Source organism: Notamacropus eugenii, chromosome 6, assembly GCF_028372415.1.
Source record: "Notamacropus eugenii isolate mMacEug1 chromosome 6, mMacEug1.pri_v2, whole genome shotgun sequence".
Classification (NCBI taxonomy): Eukaryota; Metazoa; Chordata; class Mammalia; order Diprotodontia; family Macropodidae; genus Notamacropus; species Notamacropus eugenii.
In genome coordinates, this window is record NC_092877.1 from 222,920,775 (window position 1) to 222,944,830 (window position 24,056).

The 24,056-nt window shown below is 40.1% G+C and overlaps 1 protein-coding gene across 1 annotated transcript in view; it reads right to left on the minus strand.

The window, feature by feature from the left end:
• Positions 1-24,056, minus strand: part of LOC140512269 (uncharacterized) — a 62,478-nt gene that overhangs the window by 21,483 nt on the left and 16,939 nt on the right. The window contains exons 10-23 of the mRNA XM_072621486.1: positions 23,264-23,296; positions 21,338-21,370; positions 19,417-19,449; positions 17,491-17,523; positions 15,570-15,602; positions 13,644-13,676; positions 11,723-11,755; positions 9,797-9,829; positions 7,876-7,908; positions 5,950-5,982; positions 4,029-4,061; positions 2,873-3,051; positions 2,103-2,135; positions 178-210 (exon numbers count right to left, since the gene is read on the minus strand). Of these exons, the coding sequence (XP_072477587.1) occupies positions 178-210; positions 2,103-2,135; positions 2,873-3,051; positions 4,029-4,061; positions 5,950-5,982; positions 7,876-7,908; positions 9,797-9,829; positions 11,723-11,755; positions 13,644-13,676; positions 15,570-15,602; positions 17,491-17,523; positions 19,417-19,449; positions 21,338-21,370; positions 23,264-23,296 (608 nt within the window). The remainder of the gene's footprint in view (positions 1-177; positions 211-2,102; positions 2,136-2,872; positions 3,052-4,028; positions 4,062-5,949; positions 5,983-7,875; positions 7,909-9,796; positions 9,830-11,722; positions 11,756-13,643; positions 13,677-15,569; positions 15,603-17,490; positions 17,524-19,416; positions 19,450-21,337; positions 21,371-23,263; positions 23,297-24,056) is intronic.

A 24,056-nucleotide genomic window follows, 5' to 3' on the forward strand; every position in this document is an offset into this window, starting at 1 on the left:
GAAATTTCCTTTGCAAAGGCAAAAGAGAATACTTCAATACAATTTGACCTCACTACTAGTTCATCATTACCCTGTGTTTCTGAGTACTCATCTTTTAGGCCATAAATGCGCAAAGGGTTTGGAAGGAGAAATGAGATCCAGGAGATACAAGGAGAGATGTTATGAGAGATTACTTACGTTCAGGTTCAGCAGGTTGTTGGGTTTCTTGTTCTGTGGATAGAAAATGTAAAGGACAAGGTTACCTGTGAATCATGAGTGTTTTGCTACTGAAGAAGGGCAAGGTATGTTCACACTGATGCACCCCAATGGGATTCTTCCAGGAAAAAAATCACATCCACTTGGTTAGAAGATCCATGTCAGTCATAAAATGCAGAATTACTTCCTTCCATATTGAAAGTGTCATAATGTCTTAAGTGCAGGATGTATGAGAAGTGAACAAAATAGACATAAGCTGGATGGAAAATTAGATGGTGATGGATCATCCAGACTTCACAATATATCTTACGACTATAATATAAAGTCACCAATCATCTCCTGAATTTTAGGAAATTAATGGAGGTAGCCATGAGGGAGGGAGTAGGTCAATGGAGACAAAAATGTCTGCGTGATATAATGGACGCAGCATGATTGAAACACAAACATATTATGTAATAGAACTAATTGAATTAGGTTAAAATTTGTGACCTATTTCGTTGGCATTGACTGAAGCCTTCAAAATTATTTGAGATGCAAGCAGTAAGACTCTTTCACTTCTTGGACAGATCTTTCATCTATTCTTATTTTAATTCATTCTTTCCTTTTCAAGGAGCACTGATATCGCAGGTGATGTGGTGACTTACATGTGAATAGGATCTAAGTGACGCAGTGTTGTACAAAGTGGTCAACCTTACTTTCTTTTCCAGAGTCATCAAAATCTAGTAGCAGGAGAAAAGTCAAGGGGACTGACAATGGGCCCCCACATAGTGAAAGGCCTCAGCTTCTTGCATATCTGATCAACCTTTAGGTACGTTTCAGCTCTCTTTTTGGCTGTTGGATTACATCGTTCTGATCCACCGCATTTCCTTGCGAGGAAGTCCTGAAATGCTTGGGGTAGACATCCCTCTAATTCACTAACGGGTTTAAGGCCTGATGGTTACCCTCCACCTGCTTTAGCCCATACACTGACATGGTTTTTACTGAGGTGTGGAGTTTGCATAAACTACAGCCACAGGAGCCACAAGTGAGAACTGGGTGTTAGGTGGATACCAAAGGCAGATGAACACCCCTGTGAAGGACCTGAGAAGTGCTCAGACCAGAGGATATAGGACTCCTTGAACACCCCCAAACCAATGATCCTTTATCTACTGAGAAGAACAAACAAAATAATTAAAAGTAATTCAAAATGCTTCTCCCAGGCCAGGTCAGAAGAAGGGATCGTCATTTACATGTGATCTTCCTACTACTCTCACATCAAGGGAAAGAACAAGAAAGGAAATTCAATAGAAATCAATCTAAATTGATTCACTTAGTCCAAGAGCAGAGGAAGGATAGAAACATCTTGTCAGCCTTGTTATTTCTTCTTGCCCTCTCTCCCTGTGGCCAGTTGTTGGACTAGTTTGAGGCTCTGTCTGAAATGGATTCTTTCACAGAAGAAGGGAAGAGGTTTTGCATAAAGGTGAGAATAGAATCAGGAAGTACTGCTTTATTTATTTTGACTGAGAGATGCAAGTTTTATAGGAATTTGATTCTATAGGGTTCTTGACCATACATTTCTTTCTTTTTCCCTTCAGCTTCTGAAGCAACAGTCCTTTACAGATTTAAACATGAAGAGAGAGGAAGACTGCAAGAGACATGCAGCCACATATACAGGCAGACAGAAACAATCAGAGACAGAGAGAAAGGATTTCATTGCAGATAACCAAGCAACCCTGGGATTTTTGACCTGGGAACTTCCCTTTGCAAAGGCAAAAGAGAATAATTCAATACAATTTGACCTCACTACTAGTTCATCATTACCCTGTGTTTCTGAGTACTCGTTTTTTAGGCCATAAATGTGCAAAGGGTTTGGAAGGAGAGATGAGATCCAGGAGATACAAGGAGAGATGTTATGAGAGATTACTTACGTTCAGGTTCAGCAGGTTGTTGGGTTTCTTGTTCTGTGGATAGAAAAAGGTAAAGGACAAGGTTACCTGTGAATCATGAGTGTTTTGCTACTGAAGAAGGGCAAGGTATGTTCACAGTGATGCACCCCAATGGGATTCTTTCGGGAAAAAAATCACATCCACTTGGTTAGAAGATCCATGTCAGTCAGAAAATACAGAATTCCTTCCTTCCATATTGAAACTGTCATAACGTGTTAAATGCAGGATGTATGAGAAGTGAACAAAATAGACATAAGCTGAATGGAAAAGTAGATGGTGATGGATCAACCCTACCTCACAATATATCTTATGACTATAATATAAAGTTGCCAATCATCTCCTGAATTCTAGGAAATTAATGAAGGTAGCCATGAGGGAGGGAGTAGGTCAATGGAGACAAAAATTTCTGCGTGACATAATGGATGCAGCATGATTGAAACACAAACATATTATGCAATAGAACTAATTGAATTTGGTTAAAATTTGTGACTTATTTCTTTGGCATTGACTGAAGCCTTCAAAATTATTTGAGATGCAAGCAGTAAGACTCTTTCACTTCTTGGACATATCTTTCATCTATTCTTATTTTAATTCATTCTTTCCTTTTCAAGGAGCACTGATATCACAGGTGATGTGGTGACTTACATGTGAATAGGATTTAAGTGACACAGTGTTGTACAAAGTGGTCAACCTTACTTTCTTTTCCAGAGTCATCAAAATCTAGTAGCAGGAGAAAAGTCAAGGGGACTGACAATGGGCCCCCACATAGTGAAAGGCCTCAGCTTCTTGCATATCTGATCAACCTTTAGGTACGTTTCAGCTCTCTTTTTGGCTGTTGGATTACATCGTTCTGATCCACCGCATTTCCTTGCGAGGAAGTCCTGAAGGGCTTGGGGTAGACATCCCTCTAATTCACTAACGGGTTTAAGGCCTGATGGTTACACTCCACCTGCTTTAGCCCATACACTGACATGGTTTTTACTGAGGTGTGGAGTTTGCATAAACTACAGCCACAGGAGCCACAAGTGAGAACTGGGTGTTAGGTGGATACCAAAGGCAGATGAACACCCCTGTGAAGGACCTGAGAAGTGCTCAGACCAGAGGATATAGGACTCCTTGAAAACCCCCAAACCAATGATCCTTTATCTACTGAGAAGAACAAACAAAATAATTAAAAGTAATTCAAAATGCTTCTCCCAGGCCAGGTCAGAAGAAGGGATCGTCATTTACATGTGATCTTCCTACTAGTCTCACATCAAGGGAAAGAACAAGAAAGGAAATTCAATAGAAATCAATCTAAACTGATTCCCTTAGACCAAGAGCGGAGGAAGGATACAAACATCTTGTCAACCTTGTTATTTCTTCTTGCCCTCTCTCCCTGTGGCCAGTTGTTGGACTAGTTTGAGGCTCTCTCTGAAATGGATCCTTTCAGAGAAGAAGGGAAGAGGTTTTGCATAAAGGTGAGAATAGAGTCATGAAGTACTGTTTTATTTATTTTGACTGAGAGATGCAAGTTTTATAGGAATTTGATTCTATAGGGTTCTTGACCATACATTTCTTTCTTTCTCCCTTTAGTTTCTGAAGCAACAGTTCTTTACATATTTAAACATGAAGAGAGAGGTAGACTGCAAGAGACATGCAGCCACATATACAGGCAGACAGAAACAATCAGAGACAGAGAGAAAGGATTTCATTGCAGATAACCAAGCAACCCTGGGATTTCTGGCCTGGGAAATTTCCTTTGCAAAGGCAAAAGAGAATACTTCAATACAATTTGACCTCACTACTAGTTCATCATTACCCTGTGTTTCTGAGTACTCATCTTTTAGGCCATAAATGCGCAAAGGGTTTGGAAGGAGAAATGAGATCCAGGAGATACAAGGAGAGATGTTATGAGAGATTACTTACGTTCAGGTTCAGCAGGTTGTTGGGTTTCTTGTTCTGTGGATAGAAAATGTAAAGGACAAGGTTACCTGTGAATCATGAGTGTTTTGCTACTGAAGAAGGGCAAGGTATGTTCACACTGATGCACCCCAATGGGATTCTTCCAGGAAAAAAATCACATCCACTTGGTTAGAAGATCCATGTCAGTCATAAAATGCAGAATTACTTCCTTCCATATTGAAAGTGTCATAATGTCTTAAGTGCAGGATGTATGAGAAGTGAACAAAATAGACATAAGCTGGATGGAAAATTAGATGGTGATGGATCATCCAGACTTCACAATATATCTTACGACTATAATATAAAGTCACCAATCATCTCCTGAATTTTAGGAAATTAATGGAGGTAGCCATGAGGGAGGGAGTAGGTCAATGGAGACAAAAATGTCTGCGTGATATAATGGACGCAGCATGATTGAAACACAAACATATTATGTAATAGAACTAATTGAATTAGGTTAAAATTTGTGACCTATTTCGTTGGCATTGACTGAAGCCTTCAAAATTATTTGAGATGCAAGCAGTAAGACTCTTTCACTTCTTGGACAGATCTTTCATCTATTCTTATTTTAATTCATTCTTTCCTTTTCAAGGAGCACTGATATCGCAGGTGATGTGGTGACTTACATGTGAATAGGATCTAAGTGACGCAGTGTTGTACAAAGTGGTCAACCTTACTTTCTTTTCCAGAGTCATCAAAATCTAGTAGCAGGAGAAAAGTCAAGGGGACTGACAATGGGCCCCCACATAGTGAAAGGCCTCAGCTTCTTGCATATCTGATCAACCTTTAGGTACGTTTCAGCTCTCTTTTTGGCTGTTGGATTACATCGTTCTGATCCACCGCATTTCCTTGCGAGGAAGTCCTGAAATGCTTGGGGTAGACATCCCTCTAATTCACTAACGGGTTTAAGGCCTGATGGTTACCCTCCACCTGCTTTAGCCCATACACTGACATGGTTTTTACTGAGGTGTGGAGTTTGCATAAACTACAGCCACAGGAGCCACAAGTGAGAACTGGGTGTTAGGTGGATACCAAAGGCAGATGAACACCCCTGTGAAGGACCTGAGAAGTGCTCAGACCAGAGGATATAGGACTCCTTGAACACCCCCAAACCAATGATCCTTTATCTACTGAGAAGAACAAACAAAATAATTAAAAGTAATTCAAAATGCTTCTCCCAGGCCAGGTCAGAAGAAGGGATCGTCATTTACATGTGATCTTCCTACTACTCTCACATCAAGGGAAAGAACAAGAAAGGAAATTCAATAGAAATCAATCTAAATTGATTCACTTAGTCCAAGAGCAGAGGAAGGATAGAAACATCTTGTCAGCCTTGTTATTTCTTCTTGCCCTCTCTCCCTGTGGCCAGTTGTTGGACTAGTTTGAGGCTCTGTCTGAAATGGATTCTTTCACAGAAGAAGGGAAGAGGTTTTGCATAAAGGTGAGAATAGAATCAGGAAGTACTGCTTTATTTATTTTGACTGAGAGATGCAAGTTTTATAGGAATTTGATTCTATAGGGTTCTTGACCATACATTTCTTTCTTTTTCCCTTCAGCTTCTGAAGCAACAGTCCTTTACAGATTTAAACATGAAGAGAGAGGAAGACTGCAAGAGACATGCAGCCACATATACAGGCAGACAGAAACAGAGACAGAGAGAAAGGATTTCATTGCAGATAACCAAGCAACCCTGGGATTTCTGGCCTGGGAAATTTCCTTTGCAAAGGCAAAAGAGAATAATTCAATACAATTTGACCTCACCACTAGTTCATCATTACCCTGTGTTTCTGAGTACTCGTTTTTTAGGCCATAAATGTGCAAAGGGTTTGGAAGGAGAGATGAGATCCAGGAGATACAAGGAGAGATGTTATGAGAGATTACTTACGTTCAGGTTCAGCAGGTTGTTGGGTTTCTTGTTCTGTGGATAGAAAAAGGTAAAGGACAAGGTTACCTGTGAATCATGAGTGTTTTGCTACTGAAGAAGGGCAAGGTATGTTCACAGTGATGCACCCCAATGGGATTCTTTCGGGAAAAAAATCACATCCACTTGGTTAGAAGATCCATGTCAGTCAGAAAATACAGAATTCCTTCCTTCCATATTGAAACTGTCATAACGTGTTAAATGCAGGATGTATGAGAAGTGAACAAAATAGACATAAGCTGAATGGAAAAGTAGATGGTGATGGATCAACCCTACCTCACAATATATCTTATGACTATAATATAAAGTTGCCAATCATCTCCTGAATTCTAGGAAATTAATGAAGGTAGCCATGAGGGAGGGAGTAGGTCAATGGAGACAAAAATTTCTGCGTGACATAATGGATGCAGCATGATTGAAACACAAAAATATTATGCAATAGAACTAATTGAATTTGGTTAAAATTTGTGACTTATTTCTTTGGCATTGACTGAAGCCTTCAAAATTATTTGAGATGCAAGCAGTAAGACTCTTTCACTTCTTGGACATATCTTTCATCTATTCTTATTTTAATTCATTCTTTCCTTTTCAAGGAGCACTGATATCACAGGTGATGTGGTGACTTACATGTGAATAGGATTTAAGTGACACAGTGTTGTACAAAGTGGTCAACCTTACTTTCTTTTCCAGAGTCATCAAAATCTAGTAGCAGGAGAAAAGTCAAGGGGACTGACAATGGGCCCCCACATAGTGAAAGGCCTCAGCTTCTTGCATATCTGATCAACCTTTAGGTACGTTTCAGCTCTCTTTTTGGCTGTTGGATTACATCGTTCTGATCCACCGCATTTCCTTGCGAGGAAGTCCTGAAGGGCTTGGGGTAGACATCCCTCTAATTCACTAACGGGTTTAAGGCCTGATGGTTACACTCCACCTGCTTTAGCCCATACACTGACATGGTTTTTACTGAGGTGTGGAGTTTGCATAAACTACAGCCACAGGAGCCACAAGTGAGAACTGGGTGTTAGGTGGATACCAAAGGCAGATGAACACCCCTGTGAAGGACCTGAGAAGTGCTCAGACCAGAGGATATAGGACTCCTTGAAAACCCCCAAACCAATGATCCTTTATCTACTGAGAAGAACAAACAAAATAATTAAAAGTAATTCAAAATGCTTCTCCCAGGCCAGGTCAGAAGAAGGGATCGTCATTTACATGTGATCTTCCTACTAGTCTCACATCAAGGGAAAGAACAAGAAAGGAAATTCAATAGAAATCAATCTAAACTGATTCCCTTAGACCAAGAGCGGAGGAAGGATACAAACATCTTGTCAACCTTGTTATTTCTTCTTGCCCTCTCTCCCTGTGGCCAGTTGTTGGACTAGTTTGAGGCTCTCTCTGAAATGGATCCTTTCAGAGAAGAAGGGAAGAGGTTTTGCATAAAGGTGAGAATAGAGTCATGAAGTACTGTTTTATTTATTTTGACTGAGAGATGCAAGTTTTATAGGAATTTGATTCTATAGGGTTCTTGACCATACATTTCTTTCTTTCTCCCTTTAGTTTCTGAAGCAACAGTTCTTTACATATTTAAACATGAAGAGAGAGGTAGACTGCAAGAGACATGCAGCCACATATACAGGCAGACAGAAACAATCAGAGACAGAGAGAAAGGATTTCATTGCAGATAACCAAGCAACCCTGGGATTTCTGGCCTGGGAAATTTCCTTTGCAAAGGCAAAAGAGAATACTTCAATACAATTTGACCTCACTACTAGTTCATCATTACCCTGTGTTTCTGAGTACTCATCTTTTAGGCCATAAATGCGCAAAGGGTTTGGAAGGAGAAATGAGATCCAGGAGATACAAGGAGAGATGTTATGAGAGATTACTTACGTTCAGGTTCAGCAGGTTGTTGGGTTTCTTGTTCTGTGGATAGAAAATGTAAAGGACAAGGTTACCTGTGAATCATGAGTGTTTTGCTACTGAAGAAGGGCAAGGTATGTTCACACTGATGCACCCCAATGGGATTCTTCCAGGAAAAAAATCACATCCACTTGGTTAGAAGATCCATGTCAGTCATAAAATGCAGAATTACTTCCTTCCATATTGAAAGTGTCATAATGTCTTAAGTGCAGGATGTATGAGAAGTGAACAAAATAGACATAAGCTGGATGGAAAAGTAGATGGTGATGGATCATCCAGACTTCACAATATATCTTACGACTATAATATAAAGTCACCAATCATCTCCTGAATTTTAGGAAATTAATGGAGGTAGCCATGAGGGAGGGAGTAGGTCAATGGAGACAAAAATGTCTGCGTGATATAATGGACGCAGCATGATTGAAACACAAACATATTATGTAATAGAACTAATTGAATTAGGTTAAAATTTGTGACCTATTTCGTTGGCATTGACTGAAGCCTTCAAAATTATTTGAGATGCAAGCAGTAAGACTCTTTCACTTCTTGGACAGATCTTTCATCTATTCTTATTTTAATTCATTCTTTCCTTTTCAAGGAGCACTGATATCGCAGGTGATGTGGTGACTTACATGTGAATAGGATCTAAGTGACGCAGTGTTGTACAAAGTGGTCAACCTTACTTTCTTTTCCAGAGTCATCAAAATCTAGTAGCAGGAGAAAAGTCAAGGGGACTGACAATGGGCCCCCACATAGTGAAAGGCCTCAGCTTCTTCCATATCTGATCAACCTTTAGGTACGTTTCAGCTCTCTTTTTGGCTGTTGGATTACATCGTTCTGATCCACCGCATTTCCTTGCGAGGAAGTCCTGAAGGGCTTGGGGTAGACATCCCTCTAATTCACTAACGGGTTTAAGGCCTGATGGTTACCCTCCACCTGCTTTAGCCCATACACTGACATGGTTTTTACTGAGGTGTGGAGTTTGCATAAACTACAGCCACAGGAGCCACAAGTGAGAACTGGGTGTTAGGTGGATACCAAAGGCAGATGAACACCCCTGTGAAGGACCTGAGAAGTGCTCAGACCAGAGGATATAGGACTCCTTGAACACCCCCAAACCAATGATCCTTTATCTACTGAGAAGAACAAACAAAATAATTAAAAGTAATTCAAAATGCTTCTCCCAGGCCAGGTCAGAAGAAGGGATCGTCATTTACATGTGATCTTCCTACTACTCTCACATCAAGGGAAAGAACAAGAAAGGAAATTCAATAGAAATCAATCTAAATTGATTCACTTAGTCCAAGAGCAGAGGAAGGATAGAAACATCTTGTCAGCCTTGTTATTTCTTCTTGCCCTCTCTCCCTGTGGCCAGTTGTTGGACTAGTTTGAGGCTCTGTCTGAAATGGATTCTTTCACAGAAGAAGGGAAGAGGTTTTGCATAAAGGTGAGAATAGAATCAGGAAGTACTGCTTTATTTATTTTGACTGAGAGATGCAAGTTTTATAGGAATTTGATTCTATAGGGTTCTTGACCATACATTTCTTTCTTTTTCCCTTCAGCTTCTGAAGCAACAGTCCTTTACAGATTTAAACATGAAGAGAGAGGAAGACTGCAAGAGACATGCAGCCACATATACAGGCAGACAGAAACAGAGACAGAGAGAAAGGATTTCATTGCAGATAACCAAGCAACCCTGGGATTTCTGGCCTGGGAAATTTCCTTTGCAAAGGCAAAAGAGAATAATTCAATACAATTTGACCTCACCACTAGTTCATCATTACCCTGTGTTTCTGAGTACTCGTTTTTTAGGCCATAAATGTGCAAAGGGTTTGGAAGGAGAGATGAGATCCAGGAGATACAAGGAGAGATGTTATGAGAGATTACTTACGTTCAGGTTCAGCAGGTTGTTGGGTTTCTTGTTCTGTGGATAGAAAAAGGTAAAGGACAAGGTTACCTGTGAATCATGAGTGTTTTGCTACTGAAGAAGGGCAAGGTATGTTCACAGTGATGCACCCCAATGGGATTCTTTCGGGAAAAAAATCACATCCACTTGGTTAGAAGATCCATGTCAGTCAGAAAATACAGAATTCCTTCCTTCCATATTGAAACTGTCATAACGTGTTAAATGCAGGATGTATGAGAAGTGAACAAAATAGACATAAGCTGAATGGAAAAGTAGATGGTGATGGATCAACCCTACCTCACAATATATCTTATGACTATAATATAAAGTTGCCAATCATCTCCTGAATTCTAGGAAATTAATGAAGGTAGCCATGAGGGAGGGAGTAGGTCAATGGAGACAAAAATTTCTGCGTGACATAATGGATGCAGCATGATTGAAACACAAAAATATTATGCAATAGAACTAATTGAATTTGGTTAAAATTTGTGACTTATTTCTTTGGCATTGACTGAAGCCTTCAAAATTATTTGAGATGCAAGCAGTAAGACTCTTTCACTTCTTGGACATATCTTTCATCTATTCTTATTTTAATTCATTCTTTCCTTTTCAAGGAGCACTGATATCACAGGTGATGTGGTGACTTACATGTGAATAGGATTTAAGTGACACAGTGTTGTACAAAGTGGTCAACCTTACTTTCTTTTCCAGAGTCATCAAAATCTAGTAGCAGGAGAAAAGTCAAGGGGACTGACAATGGGCCCCCACATAGTGAAAGGCCTCAGCTTCTTGCATATCTGATCAACCTTTAGGTACGTTTCAGCTCTCTTTTTGGCTGTTGGATTACATCGTTCTGATCCACCGCATTTCCTTGCGAGGAAGTCCTGAAGGGCTTGGGGTAGACATCCCTCTAATTCACTAACGGGTTTAAGGCCTGATGGTTACACTCCACCTGCTTTAGCCCATACACTGACATGGTTTTTACTGAGGTGTGGAGTTTGCATAAACTACAGCCACAGGAGCCACAAGTGAGAACTGGGTGTTAGGTGGATACCAAAGGCAGATGAACACCCCTGTGAAGGACCTGAGAAGTGCTCAGACCAGAGGATATAGGACTCCTTGAAAACCCCCAAACCAATGATCCTTTATCTACTGAGAAGAACAAACAAAATAATTAAAAGTAATTCAAAATGCTTCTCCCAGGCCAGGTCAGAAGAAGGGATCGTCATTTACATGTGATCTTCCTACTAGTCTCACATCAAGGGAAAGAACAAGAAAGGAAATTCAATAGAAATCAATCTAAACTGATTCCCTTAGACCAAGAGCGGAGGAAGGATACAAACATCTTGTCAACCTTGTTATTTCTTCTTGCCCTCTCTCCCTGTGGCCAGTTGTTGGACTAGTTTGAGGCTCTCTCTGAAATGGATCCTTTCAGAGAAGAAGGGAAGAGGTTTTGCATAAAGGTGAGAATAGAGTCATGAAGTACTGTTTTATTTATTTTGACTGAGAGATGCAAGTTTTATAGGAATTTGATTCTATAGGGTTCTTGACCATACATTTCTTTCTTTCTCCCTTTAGTTTCTGAAGCAACAGTTCTTTACATATTTAAACATGAAGAGAGAGGTAGACTGCAAGAGACATGCAGCCACATATACAGGCAGACAGAAACAATCAGAGACAGAGAGAAAGGATTTCATTGCAGATAACCAAGCAACCCTGGGATTTCTGGCCTGGGAAATTTCCTTTGCAAAGGCAAAAGAGAATACTTCAATACAATTTGACCTCACTACTAGTTCATCATTACCCTGTGTTTCTGAGTACTCATCTTTTAGGCCATAAATGCGCAAAGGGTTTGGAAGGAGAAATGAGATCCAGGAGATACAAGGAGAGATGTTATGAGAGATTACTTACGTTCAGGTTCAGCAGGTTGTTGGGTTTCTTGTTCTGTGGATAGAAAATGTAAAGGACAAGGTTACCTGTGAATCATGAGTGTTTTGCTACTGAAGAAGGGCAAGGTATGTTCACAGTGATGCACCCCAATGGGATTCTTCCGGGAAAAAAATCACATCCACTTGGTTAGAAGATCCATGTCAGTCATAAAATGCAGAATTACTTCCTTCCATATTGAAAGTGTCATAATGTCTTAAGTGCAGGATGTATGAGAAGTGAACAAAATAGACATAAGCTGGATGGAAAATTAGATGGTGATGGATCATCCAGACTTCACAATATATCTTACGACTATAATATAAAGTCACCAATCATCTCCTGAATTTTAGGAAATTAATGGAGGTAGCCATGAGGGAGGGAGTAGGTCAATGGAGACAAAAATGTCTGCGTGATATAATGGACGCAGCATGATTGAAACACAAACATATTATGTAATAGAACTAATTGAATTAGGTTAAAATTTGTGACCTATTTCGTTGGCATTGACTGAAGCCTTCAAAATTATTTGAGATGCAAGCAGTAAGACTCTTTCACTTCTTGGACAGATCTTTCATCTATTCTTATTTTAATTCATTCTTTCCTTTTCAAGGAGCACTGATATCGCAGGTGATGTGGTGACTTACATGTGAATAGGATCTAAGTGACGCAGTGTTGTACAAAGTGGTCAACCTTACTTTCTTTTCCAGAGTCATCAAAATCTAGTAGCAGGAGAAAAGTCAAGGGGACTGACAATGGGCCCCCACATAGTGAAAGGCCTCAGCTTCTTGCATATCTGATCAACCTTTAGGTACGTTTCAGCTCTCTTTTTGGCTGTTGGATTACATCGTTCTGATCCACCGCATTTCCTTGCGAGGAAGTCCTGAAATGCTTGGGGTAGACATCCCTCTAATTCACTAACGGGTTTAAGGCCTGATGGTTACCCTCCACCTGCTTTAGACCATACACTGACATGGTTTTTACTGAGGTGTGGAGTTTGCATAAACTACAGCCACAGGAGCCACAAGTGAGAACTGGGTGTTAGGTGGATACCAAAGGCAGATGAACACCCCTGTGAAGGACCTGAGAAGTGCTCAGACCAGAGGATATAGGACTCCTTGAACACCCCCAAACCAATGATCCTTTATCTACTGAGAAGAACAAACAAAATAATTAAAAGTAATTCAAAATGCTTCTCCCAGGCCAGGTCAGAAGAAGGGATCGTCATTTACATGTGATCTTCCTACTACTCTCACATCAAGGGAAAGAACAAGAAAGGAAATTCAATAGAAATCAATCTAAATTGATTCACTTAGTCCAAGAGCAGAGGAAGGATAGAAACATCTTGTCAGCCTTGTTATTTCTTCTTGCCCTCTCTCCCTGTGGCCAGTTGTTGGACTAGTTTGAGGCTCTGTCTGAAATGGATTCTTTCACAGAAGAAGGGAAGAGGTTTTGCATAAAGGTGAGAATAGAATCAGGAAGTACTGCTTTATTTATTTTGACTGAGAGATGCAAGTTTTATAGGAATTTGATTCTATAGGGTTCTTGACCATACATTTCTTTCTTTTTCCCTTCAGCTTCTGAAGCAACAGTCCTTTACAGATTTAAACATGAAGAGAGAGGAAGACTGCAAGAGACATGCAGCCACATATACAGGCAGACAGAAACAGAGACAGAGAGAAAGGATTTCATTGCAGATAACCAAGCAACCCTGGGATTTCTGGCCTGGGAAATTTCCTTTGCAAAGGCAAAAGAGAATAATTCAATACAATTTGACCTCACCACTAGTTCATCATTACCCTGTGTTTCTGAGTACTCGTTTTTTAGGCCATAAATGTGCAAAGGGTTTGGAAGGAGAGATGAGATCCAGGAGATACAAGGAGAGATGTTATGAGAGATTACTTACGTTCAGGTTCAGCAGGTTGTTGGGTTTCTTGTTCTGTGGATAGAAAAAGGTAAAGGACAAGGTTACCTGTGAATCATGAGTGTTTTGCTACTGAAGAAGGGCAAGGTATGTTCACAGTGATGCACCCCAATGGGATTCTTTCGGGAAAAAAATCACATCCACTTGGTTAGAAGATCCATGTCAGTCAGAAAATACAGAATTCCTTCCTTCCATATTGAAACTGTCATAACGTGTTAAATGCAGGATGTATGAGAAGTGAACAAAATAGACATAAGCTGAATGGAAAAGTAGATGGTGATGGATCAACCCTACCTCACAATATATCTTATGACTATAATATAAAGTTGCCAATCATCTCCTGAATTCTAGGAAATTAATGAAGGTAGCCATGAGGGAGGGAGTAGGTCAATGGAGACAAAAATTTCTGCGTGACATAATGGATGCAGCATGATTGAAACACAAAAATATTATGCAATAGAACTAATTGAATTTGGTTAAAATTTGTGACTTATTTCTTTGGCATTGACTGAAGCCTTCAAAATTATTTGAGATGCAAGCAGTAAGACTCTTTCACTTCTTGGACATATCTTTCATCTATTCTTATTTTAATTCATTCTTTCCTTTTCAAGGAGCACTGATATCACAGGTGATGTGGTGACTTACATGTGAATAGGATTTAAGTGACACAGTGTTGTACAAAGTGGTCAACCTTACTTTCTTTTCCAGAGTCATCAAAATCTAGTAGCAGGAGAAAAGTCAAGGGGACTGACAATGGGCCCCCACATAGTGAAAGGCCTCAGCTTCTTGCATATCTGATCAACCTTTAGGTACGTTTCAGCTCTCTTTTTGGCTGTTGGATTACATCGTTCTGATCCACCGCATTTCCTTGCGAGGAAGTCCTGAAGGGCTTGGGGTAGACATCCCTCTAATTCACTAACGGGTTTAAGGCCTGATGGTTACACTCCACCTGCTTTAGCCCATACACTGACATGGTTTTTACTGAGGTGTGGAGTTTGCATAAACTACAGCCACAGGAGCCACAAGTGAGAACTGGGTGTTAGGTGGATACCAAAGGCAGATGAACACCCCTGTGAAGGACCTGAGAAGTGCTCAGACCAGAGGATATAGGACTCCTTGAAAACCCCCAAACCAATGATCCTTTATCTACTGAGAAGAACAAACAAAATAATTAAAAGTAATTCAAAATGCTTCTCCCAGGCCAGGTCAGAAGAAGGGATCGTCATTTACATGTGATCTTCCTACTAGTCTCACATCAAGGGAAAGAACAAGAAAGGAAATTCAATAGAAATCAATCTAAACTGATTCCCTTAGACCAAGAGCGGAGGAAGGATACAAACATCTTGTCAACCTTGTTATTTCTTCTTGCCCTCTCTCCCTGTGGCCAGTTGTTGGACTAGTTTGAGGCTCTCTCTGAAATGGATCCTTTCAGAGAAGAAGGGAAGAGGTTTTGCATAAAGGTGAGAATAGAGTCATGAAGTACTGTTTTATTTATTTTGACTGAGAGATGCAAGTTTTATAGGAATTTGATTCTATAGGGTTCTTGACCATACATTTCTTTCTTTCTCCCTTTAGTTTCTGAAGCAACAGTTCTTTACATATTTAAACATGAAGAGAGAGGTAGACTGCAAGAGACATGCAGCCACATATACAGGCAGACAGAAACAATCAGAGACAGAGAGAAAGGATTTCATTGCAGATAACCAAGCAACCCTGGGATTTCTGGCCTGGGAAATTTCCTTTGCAAAGGCAAAAGAGAATACTTCAATACAATTTGACCTCACTACTAGTTCATCATTACCCTGTGTTTCTGAGTACTCATCTTTTAGGCCATAAATGCGCAAAGGGTTTGGAAGGAGAAATGAGATCCAGGAGATACAAGGAGAGATGTTATGAGAGATTACTTACGTTCAGGTTCAGCAGGTTGTTGGGTTTCTTGTTCTGTGGATAGAAAATGTAAAGGACAAGGTTACCTGTGAATCATGAGTGTTTTGCTACTGAAGAAGGGCAAGGTATGTTCACACTGATGCACCCCAATGGGATTCTTCCGGGAAAAAAATCACATCCACTTGGTTAGAAGATCCATGTCAGTCATAAAATGCAGAATTACTTCCTTCCATATTGAAAGTGTCATAATGTCTTAAGTGCAGGATGTATGAGAAGTGAACAAAATAGACATAAGCTGGATGGAAAAGTAGATGGTGATGGATCATCCAGACTTCACAATATATCTTACGACTATAATATAAAGTCACCAATCATCTCCTGAATTTTAGGAAATTAATGGAGGTAGCCATGAGGGAGGGAGTAGGTCAATGGAGACAAAAATGTCTGCGTGATATAATGGACGCAGCATGATTGAAACACAAACATATTATGTAATAGAACTAATTGAATTAGGTTAAAATTTGTGACCTATTTCGTTGGCATTGACTGAAGCCTTCAAAATTATTTGAGATGCAAGCAGTAAGACTCTTTCACTTCTTGGACAGATCTTTCATCTATTCTTATTTTAATTCATTCTTTCCTTTTCAAGGAGCACTGATATCGCAGGTGATGTGGTGACTTACATGTGAATAGGATCTAAGTGACGCAGTGTTGTACAAAGTGGTCAACCTTACTTTCTTTTCCAGAGTCATCAAAATCTAGTAGCAGGAGAAAAGTCAAGGGGACTGACAATGGGCCCCCACATAGTGAAAGGCCTCAGCTTCTTGCATATCTGATCAACCTTTAGGTACGTTTCAGCTCTCTTTTTGGCTGTTGGATTACATCGTTCTGATCCACCGCATTTCCTTGCGAGGAAGTCCTGAAATGCTTGGGGTAGACATCCCTCTAATTCACTAACGGGTTTAAGGCCTGATGGTTACCCTCCACCTGCTTTAGACCATACACTGACATGGTTTTTACTGAGGTGTGGAGTTTGCATAAACTACAGCCACAGGAGCCACAAGTGAGAACTGGGTGTTAGGTGGATACCAAAGGCAGATGAACACCCCTGTGAAGGACCTGAGAAGTGCTCAGACCAGAGGATATAGGACTCCTTGAACACCCCCAAACCAATGATCCTTTATCTACTGAGAAGAACAAACAAAATAATTAAAAGTAATTCAAAATGCTTCTCCCAGGCCAGGTCAGAAGAAGGGATCGTCATTTACATGTGATCTTCCTACTACTCTCACATCAAGGGAAAGAACAAGAAAGGAAATTCAATAGAAATCAATCTAAATTGATTCACTTAGTCCAAGAGCAGAGGAAGGATAGAAACATCTTGTCAGCCTTGTTATTTCTTCTTGCCCTCTCTCCCTGTGGCCAGTTGTTGGACTAGTTTGAGGCTCTGTCTGAAATGGATTCTTTCACAGAAGAAGGGAAGAGGTTTTGCATAAAGGTGAGAATAGAATCAGGAAGTACTGCTTTATTTATTTTGACTGAGAGATGCAAGTTTTATAGGAATTTGATTCTATAGGGTTCTTGACCATACATTTCTTTCTTTTTCCCTTCAGCTTCTGAAGCAACAGTCCTTTACAGATTTAAACATGAAGAGAGAGGAAGACTGCAAGAGACATGCAGCCACATATACAGGCAGACAGAAACAGAGACAGAGAGAAAGGATTTCATTGCAGATAACCAAGCAACCCTGGGATTTCTGGCCTGGGAAATTTCCTTTGCAAAGGCAAAAGAGAATAATTCAATACAATTTGACCTCACCACTAGTTCATCATTACCCTGTGTTTCTGAGTACTCGTTTTTTAGGCCATAAATGTGCAAAGGGTTTGGAAGGAGAGATGAGATCCAGGAGATACAAGGAGAGATGTTATGAGAGATTACTTACGTTCAGGTTCAGCAGGTTGTTGGGTTTCTTGTTCTGTGGATAGAAAAAGGTAAAGGACAAGGTTACCTGTGAATCATGAGTGTTTTGCTACTGAAGAAGGGCAAGGTATGTTCACAGTGATGCACCCCAATGGGATTCTTTCGGGAAAAAAATCACATCCACTTGGTTAGAAGATCCATGTCAGTCAGAAAATACAGAATTCCTTCCTTCCATATTGAAACTGTCATAACGTGTTAAATGCAGGATGTATGAGAAGTGAACAAAATAGACATAAGCTGAATGGAAAAGTAGATGGTGATGGATCAACCCTACCTCACAATATATCTTATGACTATAATATAAAGTTGCCAATCATCTCCTGAATTCTAGGAAATTAATGAAGGTAGCCATGAGGGAGGGAGTAGGTCAATGGAGACAAAAATTTCTGCGTGACATAATGGATGCAGCATGATTGAAACACAAAAATATTATGCAATAGAACTAATTGAATTTGGTTAAAATTTGTGACTTATTTCTTTGGCATTGACTGAAGCCTTCAAAATTATTTGAGATGCAAGCAGTAAGACTCTTTCACTTCTTGGACAGATCTTTCATCTATTCTTATTTTAATTCATTCTTTCCTTTTCAAGGAGCACTGATATCACAGGTGATGTGGTGACTTACATGTGAATAGGATTTAAGTGACACAGTGTTGTACAAAGTGGTCAACCTTACTTTCTTTTCCAGAGTCATCAAAATCTAGTAGCAGGAGAAAAGTCAAGGGGACTGACAATGGGCCCCCACATAGTGAAAGGCCTCAGCTTCTTGCATATCTGATCAACCTTTAGGTACGTTTCAGCTCTCTTTTTGGCTGTTGGATTACATCGTTCTGATCCACCGCATTTCCTTGCGAGGAAGTCCTGAAGGGCTTGGGGTAGACATCCCTCTAATTCACTAACGGGTTTAAGGCCTGATGGTTACACTCCACCTGCTTTAGCCCATACACTGACATGGTTTTTACTGAGGTGTGGAGTTTGCATAAACTACAGCCACAGGAGCCACAAGTGAGAACTGGGTGTTAGGTGGATACCAAAGGCAGATGAACACCCCTGTGAAGGACCTGAGAAGTGCTCAGACCAGAGGATATAGGACTCCTTGAAAACCCCCAAACCAATGATCCTTTATCTACTGAGAAGAACAAACAAAATAATTAAAAGTAATTCAAAATGCTTCTCCCAGGCCAGGTCAGAAGAAGGGATCGTCATTTACATGTGATCTTCCTACTAGTCTCACATCAAGGGAAAGAACAAGAAAGGAAATTCAATAGAAATCAATCTAAACTGATTCCCTTAGACCAAGAGCGGAGGAAGGATACAAACATCTTGTCAACCTTGTTATTTCTTCTTGCCCTCTCTCCCTGTGGCCAGTTGTTGGACTAGTTTGAGGCTCTCTCTGAAATGGATCCTTTCAGAGAAGAAGGGAAGAGGTTTTGCATAAAGGTGAGAATAGAGTCATGAAGTACTGTTTTATTTATTTTGACTGAGAGATGCAAGTTTTATAGGAATTTGATTCTATAGGGTTCTTGACCATACATTTCTTTCTTTCTCCCTTTAGTTTCTGAAGCAACAGTTCTTTACATATTTAAACATGAAGAGAGAGGTAGACTGCAAGAGACATGCAGCCACATATACAGGCAGACAGAAACAATCAGAGACAGAGAGAAAGGATTTCATTGCAGATAACCAAGCAACCCTGGGATTTCTGGCCTGGGAAATTTCCTTTGCAAAGGCAAAAGAGAATACTTCAATACAATTTGACCTCACTACTAGTTCATCATTACCCTGTGTTTCTGAGTACTCATCTTTTAGGCCATAAATGCGCAAAGGGTTTGGAAGGAGAAATGAGATCCAGGAGATACAAGGAGAGATGTTATGAGAGATTACTTACGTTCAGGTTCAGCAGGTTGTTGGGTTTCTTGTTCTGTGGATAGAAAATGTAAAGGACAAGGTTACCTGTGAATCATGAGTGTTTTGCTACTGAAGAAGGGCAAGGTATGTTCACACTGATGCACCCCAATGGGATTCTTCCGGGAAAAAAATCACATCCACTTGGTTAGAAGATCCATGTCAGTCATAAAATGCAGAATTACTTCCTTCCATATTGAAAGTGTCATAATGTCTTAAGTGCAGGATGTATGAGAAGTGAACAAAATAGACATAAGCTGGATGGAAAAGTAGATGGTGATGGATCATCCAGACTTCACAATATATCTTACGACTATAATATAAAGTCACCAATCATCTCCTGAATTTTAGGAAATTAATGGAGGTAGCCATGAGGGAGGGAGTAGGTCAATGGAGACAAAAATGTCTGCGTGATATAATGGACGCAGCATGATTGAAACACAAACATATTATGTAATAGAACTAATTGAATTAGGTTAAAATTTGTGACCTATTTCGTTGGCATTGACTGAAGCCTTCAAAATTATTTGAGATGCAAGCAGTAAGACTCTTTCACTTCTTGGACAGATCTTTCATCTATTCTTATTTTAATTCATTCTTTCCTTTTCAAGGAGCACTGATATCGCAGGTGATGTGGTGACTTACATGTGAATAGGATCTAAGTGACGCAGTGTTGTACAAAGTGGTCAACCTTACTTTCTTTTCCAGAGTCATCAAAATCTAGTAGCAGGAGAAAAGTCAAGGGGACTGACAATGGGCCCCCACATAGTGAAAGGCCTCAGCTTCTTCCATATCTGATCAACCTTTAGGTACGTTTCAGCTCTCTTTTTGGCTGTTGGATTACATCGTTCTGATCCACCGCATTTCCTTGCGAGGAAGTCCTGAAGGGCTTGGGGTAGACATCCCTCTAATTCACTAACGGGTTTAAGGCCTGATGGTTACCCTCCACCTGCTTTAGACCATACACTGACATGGTTTTTACTGAGGTGTGGAGTTTGCATAAACTACAGCCACAGGAGCCACAAGTGAGAACTGGGTGTTAGGTGGATACCAAAGGCAGATGAACACCCCTGTGAAGGACCTGAGAAGTGCTCAGACCAGAGGATATAGGACTCCTTGAACACCCCCAAACCAATGATCCTTTATCTACTGAGAAGAACAAACAAAATAATTAAAAGTAATTCAAAATGCTTCTCCCAGGCCAGGTCAGAAGAAGGGATCGTCATTTACATGTGATCTTCCTACTACTCTCACATCAAGGGAAAGAACAAGAAAGGAAATTCAATAGAAATCAATCTAAATTGATTCACTTAGTCCAAGAGCAGAGGAAGGATAGAAACATCTTGTCAGCCTTGTTATTTCTTCTTGCCCTCTCTCCCTGTGGCCAGTTGTTGGACTAGTTTGAGGCTCTGTCTGAAATGGATTCTTTCACAGAAGAAGGGAAGAGGTTTTGCATAAAGGTGAGAATAGAATCAGGAAGTACTGCTTTATTTATTTTGACTGAGAGATGCAAGTTTTATAGGAATTTGATTCTATAGGGTTCTTGACCATACATTTCTTTCTTTTTCCCTTCAGCTTCTGAAGCAACAGTCCTTTACAGATTTAAACATGAAGAGAGAGGAAGACTGCAAGAGACATGCAGCCACATATACAGGCAGACAGAAACAGAGACAGAGAGAAAGGATTTCATTGCAGATAACCAAGCAACCCTGGGATTTCTGGCCTGGGAAATTTCCTTTGCAAAGGCAAAAGAGAATAATTCAATACAATTTGACCTCACCACTAGTTCATCATTACCCTGTGTTTCTGAGTACTCGTTTTTTAGGCCATAAATGTGCAAAGGGTTTGGAAGGAGAGATGAGATCCAGGAGATACAAGGAGAGATGTTATGAGAGATTACTTACGTTCAGGTTCAGCAGGTTGTTGGGTTTCTTGTTCTGTGGATAGAAAAAGGTAAAGGACAAGGTTACCTGTGAATCATGAGTGTTTTGCTACTGAAGAAGGGCAAGGTATGTTCACAGTGATGCACCCCAATGGGATTCTTTCGGGAAAAAAATCACATCCACTTGGTTAGAAGATCCATGTCAGTCAGAAAATACAGAATTCCTTCCTTCCATATTGAAACTGTCATAACGTGTTAAATGCAGGATGTATGAGAAGTGAACAAAATAGACATAAGCTGAATGGAAAAGTAGATGGTGATGGATCAACCCTACCTCACAATATATCTTATGACTATAATATAAAGTTGCCAATCATCTCCTGAATTCTAGGAAATTAATGAAGGTAGCCATGAGGGAGGGAGTAGGTCAATGGAGACAAAAATTTCTGCGTGACATAATGGATGCAGCATGATTGAAACACAAAAATATTATGCAATAGAACTAATTGAATTTGGTTAAAATTTGTGACTTATTTCTTTGGCATTGACTGAAGCCTTCAAAATTATTTGAGATGCAAGCAGTAAGACTCTTTCACTTCTTGGACATATCTTTCATCTATTCTTATTTTAATTCATTCTTTCCTTTTCAAGGAGCACTGATATCACAGGTGATGTGGTGACTTACATGTGAATAGGATTTAAGTGACACAGTGTTGTACAAAGTGGTCAACCTTACTTTCTTTTCCAGAGTCATCAAAATCTAGTAGCAGGAGAAAAGTCAAGGGGACTGACAATGGGCCCCCACATAGTGAAAGGCCTCAGCTTCTTGCATATCTGATCAACCTTTAGGTACGTTTCAGCTCTCTTTTTGGCTGTTGGATTACATCGTTCTGATCCACCGCATTTCCTTGCGAGGAAGTCCTGAAGGGCTTGGGGTAGACATCCCTCTAATTCACTAACGGGTTTAAGGCCTGATGGTTACACTCCACCTGCTTTAGCCCATACACTGACATGGTTTTTACTGAGGTGTGGAGTTTGCATAAACTACAGCCACAGGAGCCACAAGTGAGAACTGGGTGTTAGGTGGATACCAAAGGCAGATGAACACCCCTGTGAAGGACCTGAGAAGTGCTCAGACCAGAGGATATAGGACTCCTTGAAAACCCCCAAACCAATGATCCTTTATCTACTGAGAAGAACAAACAAAATAATTAAAAGTAATTCAAAATGCTTCTCCCAGGCCAGGTCAGAAGAAGGGATCGTCATTTACATGTGATCTTCCTACTAGTCTCACATCAAGGGAAAGAACAAGAAAGGAAATTCAATAGAAATCAATCTAAACTGATTCCCTTAGACCAAGAGCGGAGGAAGGATACAAACATCTTGTCAACCTTGTTATTTCTTCTTGCCCTCTCTCCCTGTGGCCAGTTGTTGGACTAGTTTGAGGCTCTCTCTGAAATGGATCCTTTCAGAGAAGAAGGGAAGAGGTTTTGCATAAAGGTGAGAATAGAGTCATGAAGTACTGTTTTATTTATTTTGACTGAGAGATGCAAGTTTTATAGGAATTTGATTCTATAGGGTTCTTGACCATACATTTCTTTCTTTCTCCCTTTAGTTTCTGAAGCAACAGTTCTTTACATATTTAAACATGAAGAGAGAGGTAGACTGCAAGAGACATGCAGCCACATATACAGGCAGACAGAAACAATCAGAGACAGAGAGAAAGGATTTCATTGCAGATAACCAAGCAACCCTGGGATTTCTGGCCTGGGAAATTTCCTTTGCAAAGGCAAAAGAGAATACTTCAATACAATTTGACCTCACTACTAGTTCATCATTACCCTGTGTTTCTGAGTACTCATCTTTTAGGCCATAAATGCGCAAAGGGTTTGGAAGGAGAAATGAGATCCAGGAGATACAAGGAGAGATGTTATGAGAGATTACTTACGTTCAGGTTCAGCAGGTTGTTGGGTTTCTTGTTCTGTGGATAGAAAATGTAAAGGACAAGGTTACCTGTGAATCATGAGTGTTTTGCTACTGAAGAAGGGCAAGGTATGTTCACACTGATGCACCCCAATGGGATTCTTCCGGGAAAAAAATCACATCCACTTGGTTAGAAGATCCATGTCAGTCATAAAATGCAGAATTACTTCCTTCCATATTGAAAGTGTCATAATGTCTTAAGTGCAGGATGTATGAGAAGTGAACAAAATAGACATAAGCTGGATGGAAAAGTAGATGGTGATGGATCATCCAGACTTCACAATATATCTTACGACTATAATATAAAGTCACCAATCATCTCCTGAATTTTAGGAAATTAATGGAGGTAGCCATGAGGGAGGGAGTAGGTCAATGGAGACAAAAATGTCTGCGTGATATAATGGACGCAGCATGATTGAAACACAAACATATTATGTAATAGAACTAATTGAATTAGGTTAAAATTTGTGACCTATTTCGTTGGCATTGACTGAAGCCTTCAAAATTATTTGAGATGCAAGCAGTAAGACTCTTTCACTTCTTGGACAGATCTTTCATCTATTCTTATTTTAATTCATTCTTTCCTTTTCAAGGAGCACTGATATCGCAGGTGATGTGGTGACTTACATGTGAATAGGATCTAAGTGACGCAGTGTTGTACAAAGTGGTCAACCTTACTTTCTTTTCCAGAGTCATCAAAATCTAGTAGCAGGAGAAAAGTCAAGGGGACTGACAATGGGCCCCCACATAGTGAAAGG